The sequence below is a fragment of the Aegilops tauschii genome, chromosome 7, assembly GCF_002575655.3.
Source record: "Aegilops tauschii subsp. strangulata cultivar AL8/78 chromosome 7, Aet v6.0, whole genome shotgun sequence".
Taxonomy (NCBI): Eukaryota; Viridiplantae; Streptophyta; class Magnoliopsida; order Poales; family Poaceae; genus Aegilops; species Aegilops tauschii.
Window position 1 is genome coordinate 196,441,011 of NC_053041.3, and position 14,933 is coordinate 196,455,943.

The 14,933-nt window shown below is 43.4% G+C and overlaps 1 protein-coding gene across 1 annotated transcript; it reads left to right on the forward strand.

Annotated features, from left to right (window-relative positions):
* Positions 1-938: 938 nt before the first annotated feature.
* Positions 939-11,497, forward strand: LOC109763493 (pyrophosphate--fructose 6-phosphate 1-phosphotransferase subunit alpha). The gene is made up of 18 exons (XM_020322340.4): positions 939-1,311; positions 1,732-1,904; positions 2,433-2,545; positions 7,708-7,896; positions 8,059-8,126; positions 8,254-8,337; positions 8,615-8,668; positions 8,936-9,016; positions 9,102-9,195; positions 9,477-9,550; positions 9,621-9,731; positions 9,811-9,855; positions 9,943-9,999; positions 10,115-10,219; positions 10,298-10,414; positions 10,551-10,654; positions 10,837-11,002; positions 11,077-11,497. The coding sequence occupies exons 1-18, from the start codon at positions 1,240-1,242 to the stop codon at positions 11,203-11,205; spliced, it is 1,836 nt and encodes a 611-aa protein (XP_020177929.1). The 5' UTR covers positions 939-1,239; the 3' UTR covers positions 11,206-11,497.
* The last annotated feature ends 3,436 nt before the right edge of the window (positions 11,498-14,933 follow it).

Here is a 14,933-nt window from a genome sequence, read left to right on the forward strand (position 1 = left end):
CTTCCAAATTCGTGCAGAACCAACCGATGGCGTCATCATGTCACACCGGTGCATGTCTAAGCAAACATAACTCCATAAGAGCATATACAACCACACATAGCTAATTTGAGTTGCCAAACATCCGTGGACGCTGCCGGATGTGTCCGCAGACGGTGACCGGTCATACCCCGTATTTAGCCTCCCACAACCATAGTACTCATTTCAGGGTTTTGTATTTCCATAAAAAAACATGCAACAAGAATGATCTCGTACGAACTATTATGAACTACACTAATCGTCCTCCTCGTCGGAGATATTGATGAAGTTTGCGCTGGAGCTGCCGGCCACGTGGTCATTGGCGGCCCGGTGACATGTTGGCGCCCACTCCTTGTCCTCCTCGTCGGCGAAGATCTCGTTGAGCTCCGTGTCAGTCTGGCGGAGGATGTTGTGGTTGGCCTCCACCTCCGCCTCCGATTGGATGGAGTCGATAATGGCCTCCTGCTCTGTCACCTCCTCAGCTTGGGCCACCTCGAACTCCTCCAGTGCGTCGGCCAAGGCGAAGCCCGCAGTGAGAGGCGTCGTATTAGCTTCTCCTTCGGCCTCTTCCACCTCTGGCTTCGCGTCCTTCGCCTCTTGCTCCTGTGACCAGGACTGATGTGATCCGGACTGCGGATGAATTGGAATGTGGTGGCGGTAAAGGGGAGGGAGTGGAAGGAAATAGGGACATGCTAGGGTCAAAATGCCGTCGTCCGGCTTAAATAGCCGGACTTGGTCTCTCAGGCGGCACGCTAGAGAGGTGCCACGCGGCGCCATGAATGCCCTCACCGAAAAACGAAGGAGGTGGCCCGTACGGGTCTCCGTGTGTTTTCGTATCATCGTATGGATCTCTACAGTCAGTCCGACGTTGCGGACGCGTCCGAACGTCTACATATCCACCCTCACGCATGGATACGAGGATTGCCTATCAGCCCGGATCGGGTCGAGTTGCAGATGCTCTGACATTTTCGTAAAGGGAACCGGGTCCTTTCGTTGGTGCGTGCAGGCCGCGTGACGTGTCTGCTTCGTTGGTGCAGGTGCCGCGCGCCTCCGTCTCCCTCGGGTATAAATGCCAGTCCCCCACAGTTTATTTATTGATTTCCAGCAACACACGACGAACAGGGGGACTCTGTACCGCGAGAGACAGAGGAGAACACCGATCCCGCCGGCCGGCCGGCGACGTGAAACCGCGACTCCGGCGAGAGGAGAGGCCCGACCGCAGCGATGGGCAACGAGATGTCGCCCCTCCAGAAGCACCGCGCGGAATACCGCCCCGAGCTCCCGCCCTGGCTCCAGGTATGCCCCCGGCCTCCGATTCCCACTTTCCCACGACCGTTCGCCGCGGCATTGCCTCGCCGTGGGCCGATCCCTCGTTCCCGGATCATGCCCGATTCGCCGTCCCACAGGATCGATCTCGTCGACGGCCCGGGGAGTGCGGTTTATCCGTTTCGAATATTTCCCTTCGCTTTCGGGTGGGGGTGGGGGGGATTCTAGGTGCACCAGTGGTGATCCGATGCCGATGCCACCGCCCCTCCCCCACTGGATCTGAGATTACCGGCCGTAAAGGTCGAAGAGAAAGCGACGGCACCCTAATCGCCGATCACCGATCCAATCATCCCGTTCATAGAAAGCATCTTACATGGCTGGGCTGATCAAGCCGATCGTTTTCTTGCTTTACAAGTTGATGGGTCTCTTTCTTTTCTGGGTGGAAACCAGGGCACCGCGGTGAAGGTGGAGTACGGCGACGCCGCGATCGCGGCTGACGGCGCTGACGCGCATGTGATCCGCCGCGCGTTCCCGCACACCTATGGCCAGCGGCTGGCGCATTTCCTCCCGAAGACGGCCAATGCGCCGGACGCTACGGTCATAACAGAGCACCCTGCCGTCAGGTACGCATCTTGTAGATATGATCTGGAAAATCTTGTAGATATGTTCAGTTTGTGCTGGCATCTAATGCGGCATTTTTCCTACGTGGCATATCTGTAATTTACTAGTAATTAGCTTGTGATTTTTCCATCTTTCTACAAAACTTTCTGAGTATATCTCAACCAATATACTGTACATGAGATGCATATATGCAACAGGTTGTATATGCGAATTATAGATGTGCTACTTTGTAGTTTGTACCATAACAATACTTTGCAGTTTGCACTAAACATGAACACTAGGTGGTCCAGCATTGTCCTATTTTAACTATGGCCGTCACTGTTGTAGTACTTCAGAAGGTGTACGACATACACCTGCGTAATCAAGCCAAACAGTAGTTAGCTAATCTAATGTTGCAAGTTGTAACTCTATAGGATGGGACTGAAACCATAAATTACTTTGGTACTCCATATTTCTGAAATACGTTCTGAGATGTCTCCATATTTTTTTCTCCATGCATCCTTTAATGTAAAATTATCTATGGGGTGCAGGGTTGGTGTCGTCTTCAGTGGTAGGCAGTCCCCTGGTGGTCACAATGTTGTATGGGGACTATATAATGCTATAAATTCTCACAACCCAAGCAGCGAGCTTATCGGTTTTCTTGGTGAGTGGATTATTCAGATTGTTCGTTCATGAATATGTAGTTTTGTTATTCCAACTACTATTCAGTCTAACAATAATTTACCCATTAGCTAGAGCGTCCTAGCATTTTAGGAATGAAAAAAACACATGGATACAAGTCTTTAAAATGCAGGAATAGTTGTTCTGATTTAATTATTTTTCTTTGCAAAGGAGGATATCCTTCGGCCTCTGCATCACACGATGCACACAACCATTTTAATAACCAAAGTACGAGTTTTAAAATAAGGTCTCAAGCAATCCGCAAACCAAAGGTAAAAAAAGTGACACAACCGGCGAAAATAGGGTAAGATGACTAAACGCCTATCCTATTATTGAACCGCCATCTAAACCGCTTGTAGGTATCCCGTGCTACCGTTTTTCCGCGGTTGCACCCAATATCCATAAGCTCTCTGTAAGCCGCATGGCCGAGTAACGACCACGTACTGATCCAAGCAGACACCCGAAATGACATGCAAAAAAATTGTGATAGTTTGTCTGTAAAAAGTGACATCATTCCGGCAATTCCATATGGCCCAAAGTAATGCACGCACTTCCTACTCGAGCCGCTGTCTTATGCTCTAGCAGGTTTAACCACGCACCAAATATACTGGATAAAGTGTTAGGAGGACACATGGACCGCCACAATAACTTGGCTAGTGGACATTGAGGAACAGCTATTGTATTGACTCATCCTGATCACAAAAACAACAACATTTACTACCCTTCCAACTATGCTTTGCCAGGTTGTCCTTCATCAATATTACTCCCTTGTGAACAAACCACATGAATACCTTTACTTTTAGCGGCACCTTAACTTGCCAAATGTGAAGCGACCTTGGGGTAGGACCGGTGTTTATCAAATCAATATACATGGATTTGACCGAGAATACACCTGACACGGACAGCTTCCAGTGTAGGGTATCCGGCGCATCGGAAAGGTTAACCTCCATCAACCTACGCACAAGATGCAACCATCTATCCCATCGTTCCCCAGCACCCGCCTGAATTGAATATTTAAAGAAACATAACCAAGTATTGTACCGACGAAAGCTTATTTACGTTGTACAATGTTATATAAAGAAGAATACTGCAAGGCTGGTGGCTTGTCCCCGAGCCAGGTATCTTCCAAGAATAGTATTATTTTCGTTCCCGACGATGAATTTACTACTATTGAAGAAGGCTGCCTTTGTCTTCATAGTAGATCAACCCTTGTTAATTCTGATAGAATGAATGAAAAACATAAGGAAAGTCTCTCAATCATATGCGAATGAGTGGAAAAAGGATGTTGTACAATAAGTGTTTAAATTCCTATAAGATTGAACCATAGCTGATCAACCCTTGTTAATTTGGTAGCATCATTCCTATGATCCAAATGTCCTTCATAGGTCCATTTTCTTAAGGATTCGAATCACGCAATAACCCGACGAAAGTCTTACGGTCTAGAGAGGGCTGAGATTTTGCGAGTAATTTATACTTGTTTTCTTTTATTAAGTCCGACAAATTACTGGTTGTCTCGCCTCCTTTCAAGTTTTGAATATTTTGTGAACATCAACAACAACAACAAAGCCTTTAGTCCCAAACAAGTTGGGGTAGGCTAGAGGTGAAACCCATAAGATCTCGCGACCAACTCATGGTTCTGGCACATCGATAGCAAGCTTCCATGCACCCCTGTCCATGGCTAGTTCTTTGGTGGTACTCCAATCCTCAGATCTCTCGTTACAGACTTGTCCCATGTCAAATTCGGTCTACCTCGACGTCTCTTGACATTATTCGCACGCTTTAGCTGTCCGCTATGCACTGGAACTTCTGGAGGCCTATGCTGAATATGCCCAAAGCATCTCAGACGATGTTGGACAAGCTTCTCTTCAATCGGTGCTACCCCAACTCTATCTCGTATATCATCATTCCGGACCTGGTCCTTCCTCGTGTGGCCAACACATCCATCTCAAGATGCGTATCTCCGCCGCACCTAACTATTGAACATGCCGCCTTTTAGTCGGCCAACACTCAGCGCCATACAACATTGTGGGTCGAACCGACGTCCTATATAACTTGTCTTTTAGCTTTTGTGGCACTCTCTTGTCACAGAGAATGCCAGAAGCTTGGCGCCACTTTATCCATCCGACTTTGATTCGATGGTTCACATCTTCATCAATACCCCCATCCTTCTGCAGCATTGACCCCAAATATCGAAAGGTGTCCTTCTGAGGCACCACTTGCCCATCAAGGCTAACCTCCTCCTCCTCCTCGTGCCTGGTAGTACTAAAATCACACCTCATGTACTCAGTTTTAGTTCTACTAAGGCTAAAACCTTTCGATTCCAATTTTTGTCTCCATAACTCTAACTTCCTACTGACCACCGTATCATCGACTAGCACCACGTCATCCGTAAAGAGCATACACCATGGGATATCTCCTTGTATATCCCTTGTGACTTCATCCATCACCAAAGCAAAAAAGATAAGGGCTCAAAGCTGACCTTTGGTGCAGTCCTATTTTAATCGGGAAGTCATCAGTGTTGCCATCACTTGTTCGAACACTTGCCACAACATTATCGTACATGTCCTTGATGAGGGTAATGTACTTTGCTGGGACTTTGTGTTTCTCCAAGGACCACCACATGTCATTTCGCGGTATCGTATTCATAAGCCTTCTCCAAGTCAATGAACACCATATGCAGGTCCTTCTTTTACTCCCTATATCTCTCCATAAGTTGTTGTACGAAGAAAATGGCTTCCATGGTCGACCTCCTAGGCATGAAACCAAACTGATTTTTGGTCACGCTTGTCCTTCTTCTTAAGCGGTGCTCAATGACTCTCTCCCATAGCTTCATTGTATGGCTCCTCAGCTTAATTCCACGGTAATTAGTACAACTCTAAACATCCCCCTTGTTCTTGAAGATTGGTACTAATATACTCTATCTCCATTCTTCTGGCATTTTGCTTGCCCGAAAAATGAGGTTGAAAAGCTTGGTTAGCCATACTATCGCTGTGTCTCCGAGGCCTCTCACACCTCAATGGGGATACAATCAGGGCCCATCGCCTTGCCTCCTTTCATCCTTTTTAAAACCTCCTTGACCTCAGACTCCTGGATTCGCCGCACAAAACGCCTGCTGGTATCATCAAAGGAGTCGTCCAGTTCAATGGTAGAACTCTCATTCTCCCCATTGAACAGCCTATTGAAGTACTCCCAGAATCTATGCTTAATCTCCTCGTCCTTCACCAGGAGTTGGTCTGCTCCGCCCTTGATGCATTTGACTTGGTCAACATTCCTCGTCTTCCTCTCTCGGATCTTAGCCATCTTATAGATGTCCCTTTCGCCTTCCTTCGTGTCGAACAACTGGTAGAGGTCCTCGTACGCCTGACCCCTTGCTTCATTGACAGCTCGCTTTGCAGCCTTATTCGCCATCTTGTACTTCTCTATGTTGTCTGCACTCCTATCTAGGTATAGGCTTCTGAAACAATCTTTCTTCTCCTTAATAGCCTTGTGGACATCATCATTCCACCACCAGGTATCTTTAGCTTCGCTTCTACTTCCCCTGGACACTCCAAACTCCTCCGAGGACACCTTACAAATGCAAGTCGCCATCTTCATCCGCATATTGTCCGCATCCCCTCCTTCCTCCCAAGGGCCCTCCTTAATGACCCTCTTCATGAATGCCTAAGCTACCTCCCCCTTGAGCTTCCACCACTTCGTTCTACCGACTTTGGCACGCTTATCCCATAGGACACGAATCCGAAAGCGGAAGTCAGCAACCACAAGCTTATGCTGAGGGACAACACTTTCTCCAGGTATCACCTTACAGTCTAGGCATGCACGCCTATCTTCTCTCTCAAGAGGATGAAATCAATCTGGCTAGAGTGTGGACCACTACTAAAAGTCACAAGATGTGATTCTCTCTTTTTAAAGAGGGTGTTAGCTAAGATCATGTTGTGGCTAGAGCAAAGCTTAAGACATCTTCTCCTTCTCGATTCTTGATGCCATAGCCAAAGACCCCATGCACCCCTTCAAAACCTGTGTTAGATGTACCCACATGGCCATTGAGGTCTCCTCCTATGAAGAGCTTCTCGCCAATTGGTACACTCCTAACCATGTCCTCCAGACCTTCCCAGAACTCACTCTTGGTGTTCTCATTGTGGCCTACATGTGGGGCATATGCGCTGATAACATTGAGAACCAAGTCCCCAACTACCAGCTTGACCAGGATAATCTGGTCATTTGTCTTTACAAAACATAAATGAATGTACTATTGACCAAAATTTGCAGATTCACATTTTAAACCAATGTAAATGTTCACAAAATGATCTTCACTTATTGATGTTACTGTAGATCGTTAAACATCTATTTTGTTTAGCATACAGATAGATATACATTCAGCGGAATTTACAAGTTCACACTTACTTATTGATGTTACTGTAGATCGTTAAACATCTATTTTGTTTAGCATACAGATAGATACACATTCAGCGGAATTTACAAGTTCACACTTCATGCAACAATCCAGATCTCCTTTTTGTACATGTGATTTTTTATTTTCCGATTTCAAATGGGTGCGCAAGGTGCATGTGTGCAAAATGCACAGTCAGCAAACAAAAAATTAATTAGGGACCTCTCTGATTCCACTATTTTTCAGGGATTCAACATGGTCCTGCTTGATTTTTATGATTGTTTATCACAAGTATTTTCCCAAAGACTCCTTAATGCAACCCATTTCACAAAAAAATTGTGTTGATCATTTGCTGTGGTTTGCATTAGTGCAATCAAACTTCCTTTGGTACAATTATTGGGGTTCTCAATGTTATAGGAATAGTTCTATCTAGTGTCTTTGGAATCCTTTGAATCAAGCAGGACCTATTTAACTGCACTTTACATATCCAAGCTCACAAAATCATGAAAAATTCTACGAAAAACGTATGTTCGGATCTTACTAATTGTCTCATCAGTGTCAGACAGCCAGTTGGCTAAACAGTGCTAGGTGCCACTATTAAATCTTTGGAATGCAAATATCTGAAGCCCTCGGTGCTTCTTGTCCCTGTGTATACGTGTGAATGCATAATTTTGACTTAGACATAATTAGATATCGTATAATGAATCCTGTATATGTTCCCTTTTACTGATTATTTCTAATTTTTTGTGTTGAAACAGGCGGAACTGATGGCTTGTTTGCTCAGAAAACTTTGGAAATCACTGAGGAAGTTTTTTCTTCCTATAAAAATCAAGGTGGTTATTATATGCTAGGTCGAACTAGGGACCAAATCAGAACAACTGAACAAGTAAAGGCAGCAATGACTACTTGCCAAGCTTTGAAGTTGGATGCTCTTGTAATAATTGGAGGTATTATTTATTACTATCTATTAAGATACTTTATTGATATTAGCTGTTATTTGCTCTGTTATTCATAGGCCGGGTGTAATGCTTAAACCTTTTAAGTAATAAAGCGCCCCTTATCGGAAAAAAGTTGTTATTTACTCTGAATGCCTTCTTTTCTTTTCGTAGGTGTCACATCCAACACGGATGCTGCTCAGCTTGCTGAGACTTTTGCTGAGTCGAAATGTTCAACAAAGGTGGCTGAAAATTGTCTAATAAAGCTAGTTCCTTCATTATAATCTTTTGTACTGGTTCACATCCCTGTGGTAATAAGTATTTTCCTTACAAAGTGCAAATAGCCTGAGACAATCTGTTTTTTAACAGGTAGTTGGTGTTCCTGTAACTTTGAATGGTGACCTTAAGAACCAGTTTGTCGAGACAACTGTTGGTTTCGATACCATATGCAAGGTACATTAGTTTATATAGCAACTATTGAGTTGCGTCCTTATTTAGCATGTGGTATCATTTTAGAGATGCACTGTCCGCCAGTCCGCCTATTACATTTTATTGACCTGTCTGGCGGTATGGTGAGTAGCTGCGAGGAGCATCTCATTTTCACTACTCATTTTGATCATCCTTCTTTCTTACTATGGTTTCGGCATTGTTTGTTTTATTGTTACCTGACTAATTTTGGTATATAATTTACATTTTTTTACGGTAACATGAATTGCTACTTATTTAACAGGTGAACTCACAGCTCATAAGTAATGTCTGCACTGATGCTCTTTCTGCTGAGAAGGTAACACATAATGGATGGTCAACCTCCACCTTAACACATTTCATGAGTTTAAATACTTGTTTGGTGAAAGCTAGTAAAGTAGTCCTAAGTTCAGTCATTTTCTTTCTTCTACATACCGTGCTACCAGCTTATTACTCATAAATTTGCCTCCATTTTATAAGGGCGCTCTGTATTTTCTACATAATTTCTGAATTTTAACACACACAAAATTCAAGTACACAGTCTACATTTTTATCTCTCTTAAAGCTTCATCATTTTTCTCGGCAGTATTACTACTTCATTCGCTTGATGGGGCGGAAAGCATCTCATGTGGCCTTGGAATGTGCTCTTCAGTCACATCCAAATATGGTTAGGGATGCTACTTTTATTTTGAATTGACTTGTTTGATCCATAATACAAACATTACAAACTAATCTGACTTGATAATGCTCAGGTCTTGCTAGGGGAGGAGGTTGCTGCGTCAAAACTTACAATTTCTGATATTACAAAGCAGATATGTGATGCTGTCCAGGCAAGGGCTGAAAAAGGTAGGAATCATATGGTTCTTACAAGCTTCGTATTGTAGTGTCATGTTGCCATTGTTTATAATAGGCGGTAAGGTGACCTAAGGTGAGCACCAACCGCCCTGACGCCTAACCGCCTAAAGCGGGCATAATTGTAAGGCGCTGCCAGGGCGCCTTGCTGCCTAAGCGTTCAAGGGGTGATGTCTTGTAAATAATGCATGTTGCCATACTATCTTGGGCACATAAATATATCATGCAGTTGCACTTATTCCTTATGATTCACAGTAACATACTATCTTGCACAGATAAATACCATGGTGTTATACTTATTCCCGAGGGCCTTGTCGAGAGTATACCTGAATTATATGCTTTGCTTCAGGTCAGTATCAGTACATGAAACAATGGTGTTGTTTATTGAATAGTTCACTGAGCTTAGCTTATTCTTGTAGGAAATTCATGGGCTACATGATAAAGGTGTTTTCATTGAGAACATCTCTTCTCATCTTTCGCCTTGGGCTTCTGCACTATTTGACTTTCTGCCTCCATTTATCAGGAAACAGGTATGTATTTCTTGTTTTCTTATTCAGAAATCCATAAGGAGAAGATTTTGTTGCTTCAACTTTTTTTTTTGCCGTGCAGCTACTTCTGCATCCAGAATCTGACGACTCTGCTCAGCTTTCTCAGGTGGCACAGCAATTCAGTCTGTGATATTAGCCTATCCTTTCTGTTTTACATTTGTTCAGGCATCGGATTTATATGTGTATCTTGCAGATTGAGACTGAGAAGCTTCTAGCCCAGTTAGTTGAGACAGAAATCAACAAACGTCTGGTGAGCATATGCTGTAGTCATTTGTGGAAAACTAGTTTAACACCTATGAGTTATTAGTTCACTTGTACAATAAGCACCACCTTTATCAGTGCATATTGTTTATTGGCTTATTTAGGAGGAAGGCACTTACAAAGGAAAGAAGTTCAATGCAATTTGCCACTTTTTTGGCTACCAAGCAAGAGGCGCCCTGCCGTCAAACTTTGATTGCGATTACGCCTATGTAAGTTCGACCTCACTTCTCTATATCATGTTCCATCTGGTTATTCTCCTTAATGGCCGGTCAATTGTTTGATTCTAGGTTCTCGGTCATGTATGCTATCACATCTTAGCTGCTGGTCTGAATGGCTACATGGCCACTGTAACTAATCTAAAAAGTCCTGTGGACCAGTGGAAATGTGGTGCTGCTCCTATTACGGTGAGCATATTGGATTGTTAGTGTTTGTATGTTTTTTAGATTGCATTCCTTTAAGATTTGCACATGATCCATCTCACACAAGTTTATGTGAAACACGAAGTAATACATAACCATTTCTGCATTTGCTCACGAGCAGTCTATGATGACGGTAAGGGGATGGTCTCGCGGTCCCACTGCCAGTCAAATTGGGAAGCCCGCTGTCCACATAGCAAGCGTCGACTTAAAAGGAAAAGCATACGAGTACGTATGATTTCTGGTTTGAAATTAAGTGTCATCTTTTACTCACTAGTCATCGTGTTCTTCTATTCTCCATTGCGTGTTAAGAGGAAATTCTCCATTGTCTCACTGGATACATACACCGTATAAAAGGATAAAAAGACATGTGCTCGTATTTACCAAAGTAATCGTTTTGTGCCTTGCAGGCTGCTGAGGCAAAACTCTTCCAGCCTCCTGATGGAAGACATCTACAAGAACCCTGGACCGCTGCAATTCCAAGGACCGGGTGCCGACTTAAAGCCCATCTCGCTGTGCGTGGAAGACCGGGACTACATGGGGAGGATCAAACAGCTGCAGGAGTATCTGGAGAAGGTACATCGGCCAACAACTTGGTTATCCGACTGGTAACAGTCCTTTTATTGGTTCTCATGATGCATGCCACGCAGGTGAAGAACATCGTGAAGCCTGGGTGCTCGCAGGATGTGCTGAAAGCTGCACTGAGCTCCATGGCACATGTGACGGAGCTGCTGACCATCATGTCTTCTCCGTCTTACAGTGGCCAGGCGACCATCTGAGAGCAAACTCGGAGCGTTCCATATGCCGGAATCCCACAGGCATAATTTTCCTTTTGTCTTTTTTTTTTGGAAAGATCCATAATTTTCCTTTTGTCGGCCATAGAAACCGGGATCTTGATAGGCTCTGTTCATTATCTGAGTTTTAGACTGCCAAGTGTGGCAACTGATTGAAATGAGTTCGGAGATTAGGATTTGGGAAGAGTTGGAACAGGAATAATTGCCCACTTTTATGGCAGAAATCAACTCCTGTGAGTTAGAAGCTCGGGATAAATAACAAAAGATACTGTGTCAATTGTATCCCTATTTTTTCTTCTCCGACGAATGTAATCCTTATAACTATTAAACCCGCTAGAGAAGCGTCTCGAGTCGCACTAACATGGCACCATAGCAAGCCACAAAAGCAGGAGTGAGGATTTTGGGCTCCCGGGCTCTATGGAGCCTGTATTTTCAAATATTCGAATATCAACCTTTTAATTTTCAGAAAAATCTGTGAAAAATAAACATGTGTAAACTTTGACGAGGAAATACGTTTTGATGTGAGCTACAAAAAAAAAAACATGTACTTTTATGGTGAATAGTATGTACTAGAAATACATGATTTTTATTATAATCTTTTGTACTGGTTCCTTCATGCCCACTGGAAAAGAAAAATATGTGTTTTTTCTCCTTCTGCAAGAGGCACGGATTTGTTTCCGCGAGAGGCGCGATCGTGCCTCTCAGAAACAAAACAAAAAAACACATCTTTTTTCCTTCCACGAGAGGCGCAGCCGTGCCTCTTAGAAATGGGAAAAAATGTGTTTTCTTTTTTTCCTTCCGCAAGAGATACGGATTTGCTTCTGCGAGAGACATGGGTTTGCTTCCGTGCCTCTTTCAGAAAGGGAAAAAAATGTGTGCTCCCGGTTCGGTTTTTTCGTCCGTTTTTCCCGAAAAAAGGGTTCGTCAAAATCTATCAACATGGGGTCTAGTTTTGAAGATCTCGACGCGGGGAATCAAATGATGAAAATGGTTTGAGATTTGAACATGCAGTGGGCCACTTGTCGAAACCTGAAGAGATGAAAGTGACCTTTGCAAAGAGTGCTCTTTAATTAATGATTTAATGGATAATGGGCTGGATCACATGGTCTATACCGGTGAGGACGTGAAAGGCTTCCTAGAGTGTACAGTTACAATGTTTTTTTTTTCATTAATATAGTTCTTGTACCATGTCCTCTATCTCTCTTGATTTCTCTTCATCTCATGATAAATTCTTCTTCTTCCTTTCTGCAAGATCGTCTGCAAGAAGATAAATGTAGTTCGGTTCTTGGAACTTCTGTGTTCGTGTGAAAATGTTAACACTTTGATGTCAATCTTTTAATAATGGCAAATCGAACATTTTTATAAAAGGTAATAACACCGGTGGTGCCTAAATATGTCACCAATGTTTACTTTAGTGCCTAAATTAAAAAAATACACCGAACTGATTTCAAAACTTGGCACAAACGTGCGAATATGGTGCTAAACACATTAGGAGACGCTGATGTACGGTGCTAAACACACCAGCAGATGCTAAAATGCGCTGATGTGGCACCGTATTTTGTTTGCTATGCACACATGTGTGCCAGTATGATGTGTGTCTATGACCCATGGGTCCCATATGTTAGCACAAATGAAAAATTGCCAAATAGTGACCGCCAGCAGAAAGGCGTTTTGGAGGCCGAGCTCCATGGAGGCTATTATTTTTTAAAATTTCAAATTCAAACTTTTATGGTTCAAAAAAATATGAAAAAAAATATGTGTGTATGTAAGGATGTAACTCACATGTGTGTAAAAATTCATGATGAAATACCTTGAGTTGCGACCTGTACAAAAAGACAAATTCATGACCTAGGATGATGAATAGTATCATGTATTAAACAGCCTCAGATTTGTGTTTTTTGCACAGCCGTCATTTCAATGTATTTTGAACTAAAAATTTACACACATGTGTATTATGCCTTCATGTATATCTGTATTTTATTTTAGAATTTTTTGAAATGTAAAAATATGAATTTTGATGAACTTTCAAATTTGAATTTGGAGGCCGAGCTCCAAAAGGGATTTCCGCCGCCAGCCAAAACTCAAACATGCATCTAGGCGCTAGGGAGCGAGTTAGCTGGCCACTGCAGACTGCGCCAGCATTTTACAAGTACTTAGGGCATCTTTAATGGCAACCCATAAATTTTCTTTCATATCCATTCGCCCAGTCCCCGGAAACGGATGCGGAAGGCCATCATTCAGCGATGCACCCATACATTTCAAACACTATGAATCAACCGAATGAAACTCGTGCAAACACGGTGGATTTCATTAAATTCGGACATAATTTACATAAAAAGGTCGATATTTCGACTGTTTAACTAAAAACTTATAGAAAAACCTAAACTCTATAGCAGACGACAACCTCATACGCGTGGCCGCCCTGTCCTGCCACACCACAGTCATTGTCCCTTCAGGGGCGCAAGGCTTCCGGAGGGCCGCGGCAGCCTTGTCCGGTTGCTGACTGCCGCTCGTGACATAGCCGCTCCATCTCCTGCTTCACGGTTCAGAGTGTCGCCGCGGCTAGTGCCGGCGACGCGGGCGGAGGCCTAGTGGCGGCCTTGCCCTTGCCGGCGTCGGAAGTCTCGCTAATAGACCACTCCTCGCCGTACTTGGCGATCTCGCTGTTGAGGCCGTGACGATGTTTGATGTCCGTCTCATTGGTGGTGACGGAACGGTCCAGGGCCCACACAACGGCTGCTACTTGTAAGATGCGTCGATTTCCCCGGAGAGGAAGGGTGGAGCAGTACATTAGAGATAAGTATTTCCCTCAGTGAGAACCAAGATTATCGAACCAATAGGAGAACCATGCAAATTCTCGTCTTCAGCACCTACACACACAAAAGCAAATACTTGCACCCAACACGGGCAAGAGGGTTGTTAATCCCCTTGAACTTGTTACTTGCGAGGATTAATTATGATAGTGGTAGATAGATAAAAAGTAAAGTAAAATAAAAAGTATAAAATTGCAACAATGTATTTTTGGTTTTAATAATATGATTAAAGTAGACCCGGAGGCCATAGTTTTTATTAGAGGCTTCTCTCTCGAAACAATATCATACGGTGGGTAAACAAATTACTGTTGGTCAATTGATAGAAAACGCATAGTTATTATGTTATTCATGTCAATGATCACACATATAGGCATCACGTCCGTGACAAGTAAACCGACTCCTGCCTGCATCTACTACTATTACTCCACCAATCGACCACTATCCAGCATGCATCTATGGTATTAAGTTCATGACAAATAGAGTAACACTTTAAGCAAGATGACATTATGTAGAAAAAGTAAACTCAAGCAATATGAATAAACCCCATCGTCTTACCCTTAGTGGCAATAATACAATATGTGCCTTGCTGCCCCTACTATCATGAGGTGAGGACACCACAAGATTGAACCCATTACAATGCACCTCTCCCACTGAAGATAAATCAATCTAGTTGGCCAAATCAAACTGATAGATCTGAGAGAAATACAAAGCTATCATAATCATGCATAATAAAGTTCAGAAAAGACTCAATTACTTTCAGTGAATAATCTGGTCATAAACTCACAATTCATTGGATCCCAACAAACACACCGCAAAAGAAGATTACATCGGATAGAACTCCAAGAAGATCAAGGAGAACATTGTATTGAAGATCAAAGAGAAAGAAGAAGTCATCTAGAA